This window comes from Tachysurus vachellii, chromosome 14 (genome assembly GCF_030014155.1).
Source record: "Tachysurus vachellii isolate PV-2020 chromosome 14, HZAU_Pvac_v1, whole genome shotgun sequence".
NCBI classification, from domain to species: domain Eukaryota; kingdom Metazoa; phylum Chordata; class Actinopteri; order Siluriformes; family Bagridae; genus Tachysurus; species Tachysurus vachellii.
The window spans coordinates 6275972-6291519 of NC_083473.1; the positions used below are offsets into that span (position 1 = coordinate 6275972).

At 38.2% G+C, this 15548-nt stretch overlaps 1 protein-coding gene across 2 annotated transcripts in view; it reads left to right on the forward strand.

Annotated features, from left to right (window-relative positions):
* Positions 1–11898, forward strand: part of sfxn1 (sideroflexin 1) — a 13114-nt gene extending 1216 nt beyond the window's left edge. For both annotated transcript variants that reach the window (XM_060887081.1, XM_060887082.1), the window contains exons 2-11: positions 4775–4943; positions 5096–5266; positions 6301–6399; positions 6489–6564; positions 8140–8225; positions 8318–8445; positions 8736–8785; positions 8971–9020; positions 9114–9161; positions 10403–11898. In XM_060887081.1, the coding sequence (XP_060743064.1) occupies positions 4780–4943; positions 5096–5266; positions 6301–6399; positions 6489–6564; positions 8140–8225; positions 8318–8445; positions 8736–8785; positions 8971–9020; positions 9114–9161; positions 10403–10499 (969 nt within the window). In that variant the 5' untranslated portion in view covers positions 4775–4779 and the 3' untranslated portion in view covers positions 10500–11898. The remainder of the gene's footprint in view (positions 1–4774; positions 4944–5095; positions 5267–6300; positions 6400–6488; positions 6565–8139; positions 8226–8317; positions 8446–8735; positions 8786–8970; positions 9021–9113; positions 9162–10402) is intronic.
* The last annotated feature ends 3650 nt before the right edge of the window (positions 11899–15548 follow it).

Consider the following 15548-nt stretch of genomic DNA (forward strand, 5'->3'; position numbering starts at 1 on the left):
TAGATAGATAGATAGATAGATAGATAGAATGTGTAAAAATATAGATATAATAATGTCATGTGCAAATGTATGCTTTATTTTCATGGTATAAGAGTAACCAAGAAATATTCAGACGATATATATAAACGGATGTAAACTAGGGTAAGTGATGAATTTACAGTTCTATACAATTATAATTGGAGGAAAAGATGTAACACAGTGTACGGGGTGGAGCTGAAATGCAATGTGATTGCAGATAGTATTAGTATTAGTGTGAAAATCAGAATGGGATTATTATTATTATTAGGGGTCAAGACCCGAAACCTATTGTTATCGTTAGTTTTCTTATTATTCTTCCTCTTCTGCCATTGAAGTCAATGGCAGCCCATAGAACCGTACATAGGAAAGTTATGTAATTTGGCACACATGTAGAGGCCAGTCTTAGAAGTTACTATAGCAACTTTGGTGTCTCTAGCTCAAACCCTCTAGCGCCACCAACAGTCCAAAAATCCAATTATGTTCATGTTCATAACTTCTGACTCGTAAGGCCTAGAGACAAAATTCTTGCATATTTTGGACATTGAATCAGAATCAGAATCAGATTTATTGGCCAAGTGTGTTGACACACACAAGGAATTTGGTTCCAGCAGTTTGTGATGTTGTATTTTGTTGTTGGGTACATCCAATGGAAAATGATGAAATGTGATTGTTTAATTTAAACAAGAACGTGTGAAAATTGACTGTTTTTTAATTTTCAGAAGAAAAACCAGAAGATGAATGTTCAGCTGTGGTGTCGGCCTAGAGACAAAATTCTTGCATATTTTGGACATTTAATCAGAATCAGATCAGAAATGTACATAAAATGTGGGAGTGCAAATAACAATACTGCGCAATATCATGCTTTTGTGCAATATACAGCAGCAGTAGTGTGTAATATATACAGATGATTTGGTGACTGACAGTCCTTATAATGCAGTACTTATGATAAGAAGCAGTGAATGTGTCTAGCTCAAACCCTCTAGCGCCACCAACAGTCCAAAAATCCAATTATGTTCATGTTCATAACTGCTGACTCGTAAGGCCTAGAGACAAAATTCTTGCATATTTTGGATCCTTTGCTCATGCCGATTCGAATGCACCATATGACGTCATGTCTGTCATGAATATCTTTCCGCCATTTTGAATTTTCCGTAAAACCTACTTTTTCGAACTCCTAGACCGTTTGTCCGATTTGCGTGTCCTTTGGTACGTTGCATCTAGAGACACCCGAGACAAAAAGTTATCAAAAGCTTTTTGATAGACCAATGCATTCTCGTATACCGTGGCAACATACATGGTGGCGAGCACGCCAAAACAGACGTGAGGCCGTATCTTCGCAAAACTTATGCGTGTCGACACGAAACTTGGTATATGTCATTATAGTCATGACCTGAGGGTGCATGCAACGTTTCGTGACGGCGCCACCTAGTGGCCACGAGATTTTAAAAACAGCTATTTTCGCTTATAATTACTGCAAACTTGAGTCTAAAATCATGAAGGTGTTGTTAGACTCCTTGAGGCATGCTGAGTCAAACGATACCAAACAGTTTTCGGACGGCCATTTTGTGTGTCGGCCATTTTGAATTTACACGTTAAGTTCAGTATTTTACGAATGCCATCCCATATCGCTACGAAACTTGGTATGGTTCAACAGCGACATGTTCTGAGTGCATCTGATCAGCTTGACCACGGTATCGCTGCTTGCAGCTATATTTATCATTATTATAGGTTTCTCTTACATTAGAGCAGCTAGAAACAGTCCCTTCCTGACCAGCATGTATTTTTATGTCTCTAGACAAGATGCATAAACCAACTTCAATCCTCAACTACCTCGATCCTCGAGCACTACAGCTTTACCTCATTTTGTCACTCGAGAATTATTCCATAAATCTCCTTACAGAAAACTTAACGTATCACCAGATTTCAAATAACATGTTCTTAATCTGTTGGATTTTTTAATTATTTGAATTTTATTTTATGTGTAGCATGAACAATACAGCTTTCTGTGCTGGTTACTCATGGATATCATGGACTCATGGATACTCATATTCATGGATCAATTGTCAACAGAAATATTTTTCAAAGCCATTTTCCCTCATAATCACTATACTTACTTAGTGTCATCTGAGTGGAGTCTCATTTCCAGCTCAGGAACTTTTTCAGGATTGCAGAAGTTGACAAATTTTTTATTGATTAAACCAGGAACGAGCTTCTGTACGACACATGGCTGACTGAACGGATTTTAAATTTGACAGACCTTTCTGTTCTGTATAATTATGTCGTTTTCCAACCTCATGGATGGTAAAAAAAAACATGGATGGTTTAATGTTAGTCTTTTGTTAGCAGCAAGCTAGGATGTACAGATGAATATTACCTTCATCAGAAATTAACAAGTCTGTATGAACAAGATTGATCTAAAGCAATTACAGTACAAAGTGTACAGTACAATGAATCTATTTAGTGTTGATGCTGGGAGCTGCCATTTTGTTTTGACTTCGCATGCTGGACTCAGGCTTCCAGACCTTTCTGTGTTTTTTTTTTGCAAGTACTTTTTTTTAAATTCACAGCCATTTAATCTGACATTTAAAGCATAAATTAGCATTTTGTTTTCCTCTGGTGGGTCATGTTTAGCCTTAGATCCCATTTTAACCACTCGGGTGGGTTAATGAGCTGACAGGTCATGTGTTTGAGCAGCTGTGCAGTGACTTGGGTTTCTTCTAGACATGCTTCAGGAAACACTGAAATACAGCTGATCTATTTTTTGCATGTTTTGCTTCCTTGCCGGAGAAACGAGTTCACTTGTGGCAACGGATGATTTAAACATACTGTAAATGTTTATTCGTCATTTCTTCATAAGGTACTGATCTCATTGATCTGAGATTTGTCTTGGCTGAAAGAAGAGTGTATAGCATTCCTAATGTGGAAGTGGTTAAGGTGTTGGGCTGTTAATCAGAAGCTTGTGAGTTCAAATCCCAGGTTTACCAAGCTGTAATATTTTTTTAAATACTTTTAAAATAAAAGTAATATTTTTTTATGCTTTAATGATAATCCTTTTCTCTCACATTCTAATACATATGAAATACTGATGTTGGGTGCTAAGTGTGCTCACAACAGAGATGGGGGACTCGAGTCATATGACGACTCGAGTCAGACTTAAGCCGCAAATTTGAGACTTGAGACTTGCTTGACAAATATTAAAAAAGACTCGACTTGACTTTGACTTGACATTCTTGACTTGAGACTTACAGTACTTGTGACTTGCACATGTGTGACTTACTCCCACCTTTGGCTCACAGTAATGCCTTATAAGCTATTCTGTGAAAAACTGTGGTGTATATATCATTCATTCATTCATTCATTCATTCATTCATTCATTTTCTACCGCTTATCCGAACTACCTCGGGTCACGGGGAGCCTGTGCCTATCTTAGGCGTCATCGGGCATCAAGGCAGGATACACCCTGGATGGAGTGCCAACCCATCGCAGGGCACACACACACTCTCATTCACTCACACAATCACACACTACGGACAATTTTCCAGAGATGCCAATCAACCTACCATGCATGTCTTTGGACCGGGGGAGGAAACCGGAGTACCTGGAGGAAACCCCCGAGGCACGGGGAGAACATGCAAACTCCACACACACAAGGCGGAGGCGGGAATCGAACCCCCAACCCTGGAGGTGTGAGGCGAACGTATTAACCACTAAGTCACCGTGCCCCCGTGTATATATTATATACGAGATGATAATCTTAGACACATGCGATAATATGTGAACGCATTGTCGGCTCTCTGGTATACTGCTGCTTTAAGAGAGCTTCATAAAATCCAGCACGCATTCTTACTGAAAAAGAAAGTCTGAGCACATTACTCTAATCTTATTAAAATACACTGGCTGGATAATTAGTTCTACATTGAGATCAAAGTCCTACTGAAGATGGGTTCAGCTTCAAAAGATTATTAAAAGCCTTTCTTGAGGCGTTTCTTGCTGATCTCCTCAAGCGGTATAGCCCGACTTTGATGACTTTACGCTTACTTCTGATGACCAGTCATGGCTGAGTTATTAAAAAAAAGGTTTCTTAAAATGCTTTTGAACTCTGGGACGGTGCTCCAGAGAGCATGTCACACATCGTAGCATTCAAAATTCACATTTTTTAGAATTGAAAAAAATTTTTTTGGTCATATACGCAATAAAAATTGAAATAACAAATATGTCAAAATAAATATCGACAAATTAAAAAAAATATATAGAGAGTGATCAATTCAGTATAAAATTGACTGTAGTGTGTTTCTTCTTCACTGTACATTTAATGACTCGTGATTTTTGTTATTCATGATTCAAGATCGTTTAATATGAATAAATGAATCGTTTAATTCCTAATACACTAAAGCACTTCAAGTGAGACAAAAGCGAGCAGCCTTTTTTTTTTTTCTTTTTTTTATCCCTGACCCTGAGCTTAGTGGTTTCCATAGCAACACAATGTGCTGATTCAGGGCTTCACTAATCCAGGCGGTAAAACGTGATGGTGTATTTTTAGTCCGTGTTATTTTAGGACATGTACAGCTGATGTCACTATGGATAGAAGGATAGTTCTCACCGTGAGGCTTCTTGTGTCAAACCGAGCTTTTTGACTTTGCATCCCCGGGGCTTTTCATAGCAGGGAACTGAAACAAGTTTAACCTGCTGTTCCTCCTCGAGACACATACGAGTACGATGTGAGCAGAGCTTCTCTCACACTTTGGTTCCTCCGCAGGCAGCATGGCAGCCGAGCTCTCCACCTCCATAAACATCAAAGAGCCTCGCTGGGATCAGGGCACCTTCATGGGCAGAGCTAAACATTTCTTCACCGTCACAGACCCACGCAACGTTCTGCTGTCTAACGAGCAGCTTGAGAATGCACGCAGGATCATTCAGGATTACAGGTACCTCAGAGTCAGACAAACACACCAGTTCAAAATCCGCTTGTTAAAGTGTAGGTCTTCTCTTTGGGGAGTTAAATTAAGTATTTGTAGATTTGATTTTGCATGAAAATATTTCATGCTTGTCATATACTTGGTTCATATTTTGCACCCAGACAGGGTGTGGTGACTCCAGGTCTGACAGAAGATGAGCTTTGGAGAGCCAAATACATTTTCGACTCTGCGTTTCATCCAGACACGGGGGAAAAAATGCTGCTGATTGGACGCATGTCCGCTCAGGTGCCCATGAATATGACCATCACCGGCTGCATGATGACCTTCTACAGGTGAGCTTGAGAAAACACATTTCAGCCAGAACAGCATCCACACACGAATCCCTATGATCCCTTATCACACTCAGAGACACAGCCAGTCTGTGAGATCATGATTTTAGAAGAGGTTTAGAGCTTTACTTTGAGTGTGACATGTCTAGCAGGAAGCCTGTGCAAGCCTTCAGCTTCCCTGATTTGTAGCGGTTGTGAGTGGGAATCTGCAAATGAGCAAATTCTGAGAAAATCAAAGATTAAATATATCGCTGCAGGTCTACGTTATGCCAAAGCACAGAGAAGCATAGAGTCCACAGAACAGTGTTTTCTGAGTGACAGGAATAAACTCTTCTGCAATCAGAACGATGCTCTCTTTTCAGTGACGTCTGTTATGCGTAAAGTCTTGTTCACGTTGCAACATTTACGTCACAGCATTCTCATAAATATATCATAGAATAAAGAGTATACTGTTTCTGTTTGAGGGAAAAGAAGTCTTGTCACTGCATTGTATGTGTTCCTCACACTGCATGAGTTGTCGTATGTGCATCAGGTCTCCAGTGCGCTTTAGCTGGCAGTGAAGCCAAACACTAAAAACAAGCCATATAAACACTAGAGTAAATTATTTATTAAAATACAGGTGCGTAATGTTAATAACATGCAAGGCATCTCAAACTCGAGCTGCTTTGGTGTTGATTTAATGTGAAAAGTCCAATCAGCTTGTGAGTAAGTGAATAACTATTTGTTAGCTGTGGCACAAGATATAATACAGTATAATACAGTATAATACAGTATGTTATACAGTACAAACACTGTATAACATAATATGAACTGAAACTCCTGACCTGTGCATTCAGTGCATGATTTATGCATTACACTGCAGCTGACTGCATGTTACAGGGTGTTCCTTATAAAATGGCCAGTGAGTGTGTACATAAGTTATGAGTTACATATATTCTGTCACACTAAAACTGTTACACTATACACTTCCTGTGCTATACTGATACAATACGTTAATTAATTAATTTATTTTTTTTCTTGTTCTGTCCCATCACCAGGACGACCCCAGCAGTACTCTTCTGGCAGTGGATCAATCAGTCCTTCAACGCAATAGTCAACTACACCAACCGTAGTGGTGACGCTCCCATTACAGTAAAGTGAGCGGCTGTTTCGTTAAATCCTTTCTAAATATCTTCCCAGACACAATGAACATCATTAATAAACACCTCTCGCCTCCTGTGTTCAGTCAGCTTGGCACGGCGTACGTATCGGCCACAACAGGTGCTGTGGCCACGGCTTTAGGACTCAACTCGCTAGCAAAGGTAGCGTCCTTCAACAGTGTCTCTAAACTCTTACGCGTGTGTGTTAGCAGGGAGATGTTTCAGCACGAGGGCTGCCGGATTTGCACAAACACTCACAGGCTGTAACGTGTGGTTTTTAGTTTGTAGCCATTTCACCTCAGGCAGAAATGCATATACAGACTTTAATTTAAAGCCTCAGGAAACAATTCCATTCTTTAATTATTTTTTCTACTGATTGATTACTTTATTGATGTTAATGTAGAAGGACAAATTTCTCTTTGTTTGATGTGAAGTAGGTGGAGCTTAGAGAAAGCCTGCATAAGCTTCATTGATTCCAGATTTCATACAAAACTGTTTATTAACACTTTTTTTGGGCTTAGCAATCAAATGAGGAAAAACTAAACTAGTAAATGAGCACTAACACAGTAAACACAAAGCTAAAGTAACAAATAAACAGTTACAGTCGAGAAAAGCTGAACTTCTTACTCATTTATGTGAATCATAATGTAAAGATTTGGATAGCAGTGAGCAAAAACTAAACTAAAAAACAGTAGGCTAATATAGTGAGCAAAAACTAAACTTATGAACAGAATGCTAACATGGCAAGCAAAAACTAAACTACTATACTAACATAAGGAATTCTAACATAGCAAGCAAAAGCTAAACATGCTAACATAGTGAGCAAAAGTTAAACTAATGAACAGAACAATAACATGGCAAGCAAAAGCTAAACTAATGAACATAATGCTAACACAGTGAGCAGAAGCTAAACCACTAAACTAACAAGCAGAATGCTAACCTAATGAGGAAAATGTACATTTATGAACAGAATGCTAACATACCAAGCAAAAGCTATACTGAGAACAGAATGCTAACATAGCAAGCAAACGCTAAACTAACAAAGAGTATGCTAACAAAGCAAGCAACAGCTAAACAGTAGAACAGCTTCTACTCATTATGTTTGCATACTTTTTGTTGTTTGCATACTAGTTTGCAAACATAATGAGTAGAAGCTAAAAAATGAACAGAATGCTAACATAGCAAGCAAAAATGCTAACCATAACGAGCAGAATGCTAACCTAAGGAGGAAAATGTAAATTTATAAACAGAATGCTAACATAGCAAGCAAAAGCTAAACTACTAAACTAACAAACAGGATGCTATCATAGCAAGCAAAAGCTAAACATGTGAACAGAACACTAACATAGCAAGCAAAAGCTAAACTAACGAACAGTATGCAAACATAGTGAGCAAAAGCTAAACTCCAAAATGAACACTAACTTTCAAGCTAAACTAAAAAACAGATGCTAACACTGTGTGTGAAATCTAAATATAAAGCCCAGCCTCATTACGCTAACCTGATAGCAATTGATGGCAAAGTTAGCATGCATAGAGTACTGTAATAATGTTTTTAGGGTCAGTGAGCACGATTCCTCTCTCTTGTGCTGTTGTGTTTAATTCTGCGATCGAATGAAAGCCATGGAAAGATCCAGATGTCAATCGAGGTCATTTTAGGTCTTTTTTTGTGCACAATGAACACAACACTCCAATGTTGATATCAAACGGATTTTTTTATTTGATTTATTTTTTCCTCAGCACGTCTCACCACTCCTAGGACGCTTCGTGCCGTTTGCCGCCGTAGCCGCTGCTAACTGTATCAACATTCCACTGATGAGGCAAAGGTAAACATGTCATCACTGATGTGTGACTTTCAAAGCAGCAAACTAAGCTGGATGAATGCGAGTCATGAGTTTGTGCTGTATTTCACTCTCAGAGAGCTGAAGCATGGCATTCCAGTGTTGGATGAGAATGGGAATCGGTTAGGGGAGTCTTCGAAAGCGGCGCAGCAAGCGATCTCACAAGTGGTGATCTCCAGAATCCTCATGGCTTCTCCTGGCATGGGTTCGTTCTTGGTTTATATCTTTACAGATTCCTTTTCAGTTCTAGTAGACCAAGATTAATAACAAATGCTAAATAACATATGAATAATTAAATAATTGTGGGTTGACACATCCTGGAGTGTGAGGTGCATTCATTTGTTACACATTATAATGGTTGGAGAAAGTGATTAAAAAAAAAAAAACAATAGTAGCACAATATAATTTTAGATGTCTTTCAGTTGAAAAAAAATTGTCCTTCATTTTTTTTTTGTCTTTATTTATTTTTATTCATTTATTTTCTTTTTTTAATAGCAATTCCGCCGTTTTTAATGAACTCCCTTGAAAAGAAAGCGTTCCTGAAGGTATGTCTTCGCCTGCTTTCTATTTATTAGCTCCCTGCTGTTCATGACTACAGCATAGTTTCACACGTTCGTTCTGAGCATGCTCAGTCTTCACGTCCCAGCTCATACATTACCCCATACAACAGACTCTATAGAAGCTCCGCCCCTCACGGCAGGGTTGATTTTGTGTTCCTGGTCTTTTTCAGAGGTTCCCGTGGATGAGTGCACCCATTCAGGTCGGCCTGGTGGGATTCTGGTGAGTTGCCCCGGATGAAACGCTGGTGTATTAAACAGCTATTTTACAGCCATCTGTGACCTTTGACCTCTGTAAATGTTTCTTTCTACTCAGCTTGGTCTTCGCTACTCCGCTGTGCTGTGCGCTGTTCCCACAGAAGAGGTGAGAAAATCAGGGCTGCTTTTATTTCTCAACTAAATGTCCAATTTAACAATTAAGTTTCACAATAAAACCCCGAGAAAGATTTGAATTTTTATCAGAAAATCTATAAAATCTTTTCACAGTCTGTCATCCAGCTCAATGAGGCCATAATCTTTGCTGGAATATTTTAATTTATTTATATATATATATATATATATATATATATATATATATATATATATATATATATATTAAAAAAAATAGTTTTCATGTATTTACAAATAAAAAAATATGTACCTTACTATTACTATTATTATAATATTATTATATCTATTAAATATGTGGATATAAAATAAATAAATAAATGAAGGAAAGTAAAATATCGAAGATAAAATCATGATGGTTTTCATTACACGGAAATATAAATGATTTCATCTGTTAGATAACTATAATATACTATACAGTATCTACTCAGGGTTTATATAGTTCAAAATTAAAATGATATTAAATTGCATACATTAAATTTATTGAGCACATTACTCATATAAACTAAATAAAAATGCCAAATAAAACAAGGACTCAGGTTAAATACATTAACTGGATCTGAATATAGTACATTGATGTGTGTGAATATGAACACAGAATGTTGTATATATCGTTAAAGTGCAAAAATGTGCATGTTGTGCAAGTTGGGCAATTATGGAAAAGTCCGGCTGAGATAGTGGGTGTTGTGCAAAGTCCAGAAGAAGTGCAGGCTCTAGGTGTACTGAAAAAGTACTGAAGGACTAAATACTGTAGTTTAATACTGAATTTCAACTTCCATATAAAACTAATCAGTGGGATTAACTAGCATTGTGTGTGTGCGTGTGTATGCATGCACGTGTGTGCATACCTCTGTGTTTGTGTTTGTGTCTGTGTCTTTCTCTCTGTGTGTATGTGTCTCTCCCTCTCTTTCTGTGTGTGTGTGTGTCACTGTGTCTGTGTGTGTCTCTCTGTGTCTATGTGTGTGTGTGTGTGCGCATGCCTCTGTGTGTTTGTGTCTCTCCCTCTCTTTCTCTGTCTGTGTGTGTGTCTCTGTGTCTGTGTGTTTGTGTGTGTCTCTGTATGTGTGTGTGCATGCATGTGTTTGTGTCTCTGTGTATCTTGGTGTGTGTGCGTGTGTGTTTGCTCTGGTCTATGCATCTGTGTATGTCTGTCTGTCTGTCTCTCCCTCTCTCTCTCTCGCTCTCTCTCTCTCTCCCTCTGTGTGTGTGTGTGTGTAGCTCCATGGCTGTGAGCCGCCTGGAGCCTGAGCTTCAGGAGAAGATCCGCTCCAGTCACCCAGGAGTGGAGAGAGTTTACTTCAACAAAGGATTATGAGAAGAAAAATACCTCATCTCCCTCTCATCAAACATGGCCATTAAAACCCCGCTCGTCTCATCGTGTTTTTACAACGTGCCAAAGTTCCGCTCCTCTGTCCCTCCTGTCTGTCCTCGAGGATGTCCCCGACTCAGCTGTTTTGTAAGATGTGGTTCATAGTGACTGGTTTTTAATCAGGGGAATATTTTGGATGGTGCAGTTATGTGCTAGTGTTAGAAAAGAAAGACTATATGTCTGAAATGGTGCTCTTTCTGATTGGCTATGTTCTTTATTTAATTTATTATTTCTGAATTACAGTGCAGTCTATCAGTACATACAATTCATTTCAGTTTTTTTTCACATTACATTTTTACATTACATCAGATTGGATTTGAAATTAAACAAAACATCAGAATTATGCTAGCTTTAAATCCAGCTGCTTGGCATCATAGCTTTTTTCTACACCATTTCTGGGACCAAAACTAATTTCGATCATTGACGTATCTGGAAATCAAACATCACGATACTTTCGATAGGGTCGATGACTGCGCTGTAATTCTGTTTACTGCCAAACCAAAACCAAACCATCTCCATGTGCCATCTGTAATAAGGAACAAATGTGCAGGTGTATTTTCTGTTAGTGTTTTTATTGAGTGATTAGTAATTTCGATGTTCATGTCTGAATGAAAGCTGCTTTTGACTTTTAATTGCCAAAAAAAGGGGGAAAAGAATTAAAAGTTAACTTTAAAGGTACACTGAGTACGAGTTTCACAGTATTAATAAAAAGAAGTACTAATAACATTAGTAATAATATGTACAACTTTGTAGTCAGTTAATTATAATATAATATTATTTAAATTCGGTCAGAAGGTGTAGAATAAAAGTAAAAGCTAAAATTATATTGATAAAAAAATTTAATTAATGGAATATGATGCAAACAAGTGAAATGTGAAAGATATGTTTATTTTCTCTCTCAACTTCACATTCGAAATCTTTTTCTCTCTTTTATTTTGTTTCTTTTTAGAACCCCAGGGTTTTATCGGAAAGGCTCATGTTTGCCTTGAATAATAATAATAATAATAATAATAATAATAATAATAATAACTCCATCCAGGGTGTATGCTGTCTTGATGCCCGATGATGCCTGAGAGGTAGTTCGGATAGTGAGTGAGAGAGTGAGAATAATAATAATAATAATAATAATAATAATAATAATAATAATAATAATAATAATAATAATAATTGATTTACAAGCCATATTATGAGACTCCTGCTTTGTGTACCTTTAATGAACAATCACGTGACCTCTTTTAACAGTGCAATTGATTTAAAACGCTGCCAAATGAGTACTTCAGAAGAACTGAGCTGTACATTCATGGACAAAAAAAAAAGAGATCAATAAAGTGTTACAGACTGTAAAGTTCTCTGTATTTGAATCAGCCATGATTTACTAACATTGCTCATGCAGGGACTCATGGTTCAGGTCATGGTTTAATGAGTCCCTGTGAAGTGTGTCAAAGTCCATCGAAACAGCAGAGCAGGTGATAATCACAGCGAGCTCACTGTTCACTACAACCTCGTGTGTGTGTTGTTTAGGTCAAAGGTACACGCTGTTTTAAGTCGTCCAGGTTACCGGTCTGTTGTTCATTAATAACTCATCATTAACAATAATAAAGTAATAATCTTCATGTAGCTGAGGAAGCACTCAAGTATAGCTGTAGTTATACTGACTTTAAAGGTGCAGTTTGTTTTTTTAAAGTGTTTCTAGAATTCCATAAAAACAGTAGCACTACTAACTGTGATTTGTAATAATCCAGTGCAATACATTTATTTGGTTTGTTTAGCTCAGAAATCCGTTTCTGTATTTTCTGGCCCTGAAATGAGTTCCGCCTCCAGCTGGAACATGGCTGCTCAGCCCTACCCCCTTTCCTTTTAGGTTTGTTAGTTGCAAACTGCTCCTTTAATGTGAGGGGTTTAGCAGGTTCATTTCAATGACAATGTCAGTATTTCATCTACGTTTTTTTTTTTTTTGTTTTTACTAATCAACCTAGAGTCAGTCTAATTTTCTAAAACCTCACCACTCACACACATTAGTCCCAATGATTAAAAACTTTCTTGATCACAACCTGAATTTCAGCATGGGTTTGAGCTAAAATTCTTCAAAGCATAAAAGAAAAGCTCAGGACAATTTCAAAAACACAACCTAAGATCCGTTTAAGCAGAAATTTGTCACACAAGACATAACACTACAAAGCTTTACACAGTACTGGTGTTTATTTCCTTCTGTAAACTCGCACACGTTTTTTTTCTGTAACTTGAATCGTGATTTAAGAGAAATAAATCACAGGATAAAACCAGCTCTAAGTGAAAAAGCACAATAAACCAACAGAAATTTGAATTATTACTATATTATTGATATTTAATGGGATGTTGTAAGCTGTAGATTATCTAAAGCAAATAAATCATGTTTCAAAATATGGCCTTGTCTTTTGTCAATTTTTTTTAAGTTTTTAAATTCTTATTTTAAAATGTGAAAAAATTATGTGACAAATATTTCTCCTTTTTTTATTTTAAGATTTTCAGGTCTATTTGCAGACATTCATTCATTCATCTTCTACCGCTTATCCGAACTACTTCGGGTCACGAGGAGCCTGTGCCTATCTCAGGCGTCATCGGGCATCAAGGCAGGATACACCCTGGACGGAGTGCCAACCCATCGCAGGGCACACACACACTCATTCTTTCACTCACGCAATCACACACTAGGGTCAATTTTCCAGAGATGCCAATCAACCTACCATGCATGTCTTTGGACCGGGGGAGGAAACCGGAGTACCCGGAGGAAACCCCCGAGGCACGGGGAGAACATGCAAACTCCACACACACAAGGTGGAGGTAGGAATCGAACCCCGACCATGGAGGTGTGAGGGGAACGTGCTAACCACTAAGCCACCGTGCCCCCTATTTGCAGAAATCAATTAAATAAATATTAATTCCAAAATTGAAATAGACATTTTCTGTCTAAACAAGTGCACTTAGTGTGTAGTAAAAGCTGGTTGCCAGATATACTCACTTTAAAGATGCGATTTTTTGTTAACATGTTTCTTGAACTAGTTCAAAATTGACTTGGTTCAAACTTCCAGCCAGGACACAGCTGCTCAACTCCTTCCCTATCCTTTAAAAAACAAGGATCTCTTTAGTAAATTCTCACCACTGGATGATCATTTTGGGTTGTTCCCATTCATATATTCATATATTTATATGTGTTATATGTTTTCATAGGCTCAAATAACATACAAAATTATTACCGCTGGCTCCGGCTATTATTAGAGTCACCTTTAATTTAGTTTGTCTGTGAGACAAATGTCTCTGACAAAATATTGAGATTGTACCACAATATGTCATGCTATAAATGATCAAATGTTTCAACCGATTTCCATGATCAAGATAGTTTGTAAATCATTGTGTGTTAGCTGTAAAGGTGTAAAAGCTACTAGCAAACTCAGGTATAAAAAAGTTTTGTTTTCCAAAATTGCTTCATAACTGTTTACTTAACGTGAACAATTTTGTTTCGTATATTAATCTGGTTTCATGTCATATGTATCTTGTTTTAAACACACCACTTTCTATCTGAAAGGTGAAGACAGAATATCTGCTACATTCTTAGAATCTAAATAATGCATGTCACTACAGTCCATATGCTGTATTCTAGGGGTACAACATGGCCACTTTTTAGGGAATAGGGAGTAGGACACTTTTCAGACACAGGTTGGATATTAGCCTACTTTAGACACTTAATGCTAAGTGAGTGCATTTCTTCTTCTTCTTCTTCTTCTTCTTCTTCTTCTTCTTCTTCTTATTATTATTATTATTATTATTAGTGGGTTAGTGGTTAGCTCATTTGCCTCACACCACCATGGACCACCACCACCATGAGTTTGCATCTTCACCCCATGATTTGGGGGTTTCCTCCAGGTGCTCCGGGTTCCTCCCTCAGTCCAAAGATGTATTGTAGGCTGATTGGCATGTCTATGTCTGTGTATGTGTGATTGTGCCATGTGATTGATTGGCACCCAGTCCAGGGTGTCCCCTACCTTGTAACCCTGGGACACTAAGCTCCCTGCATCCCTGTGTGCTACAGAAAATGGATGGATAGAACAGGGGCATTGCTAGGGTTCCGAAGGGATGAGGGTTTTAGCCCCCTGAGACTATGACTCACCCTCAGTTGCGTTATTATTACATCACCAACTCTTCCAATGAATAATGAATGAATGACGATTGTCTAATGGTCGCATACTAACAACAGTGCCACCTGCTGACCGGAATAGGTACTGTTCTGTTTAACAGCTCAACATTTATGTATGAAAGCTGACTGTAGCAGAATGAACGTGTAAAACAAGCACTAACGGACTGTTTGTACTGTTAAGTCTTGTACATTATTTGTGGTGTAAAATGTTTTCAGTCCTCACCTAGGACTTTTTACAGGACATGAGGGATTTAAGCCCATGAAGCCCCACCCTCACAATGCCACTTGGATGGAATATGATGATGATGATGATGATTAGTAGTGGTAGTAGTAGTAGTAGTAATGCTTAATATTGTTCTCAATGTATTAATTCTTAAAAAGACTTCATTCATTCATTCATTTTCTACCGCTTATCCGAACTACCTCTGGTCACGGGGAGCCTGTGCCTATCTCAGGCGTCATTGGGCATCAAGGCAGGATACACCCTGGACTGAGTGCCAACCCATCGCAGGGCACACACACACACTCTCATTCACTCACGCAATCACACACTAGGGACAATTTTCCAGAGATGCCAATCAACCTACCATGCATGTCTTTGGACCGGGGGAGGAAACCGGAGTACCCGGAGGAAACTCCCGAGGCATGGGGAGAACATGCAAACTCCACACACACAAGGTGGAGGCTGGAATCGAACCCCGACCCTGGAGGTGTGAGGCGAACGTGCTAACCACTAAGCCACCGTGCCCCCTAAAAAGACTTCATCTTAGTAAATAATTTTGTTCTTTAAACTGGTGTCTGGGAAAGAGAGTTATTATATTGTG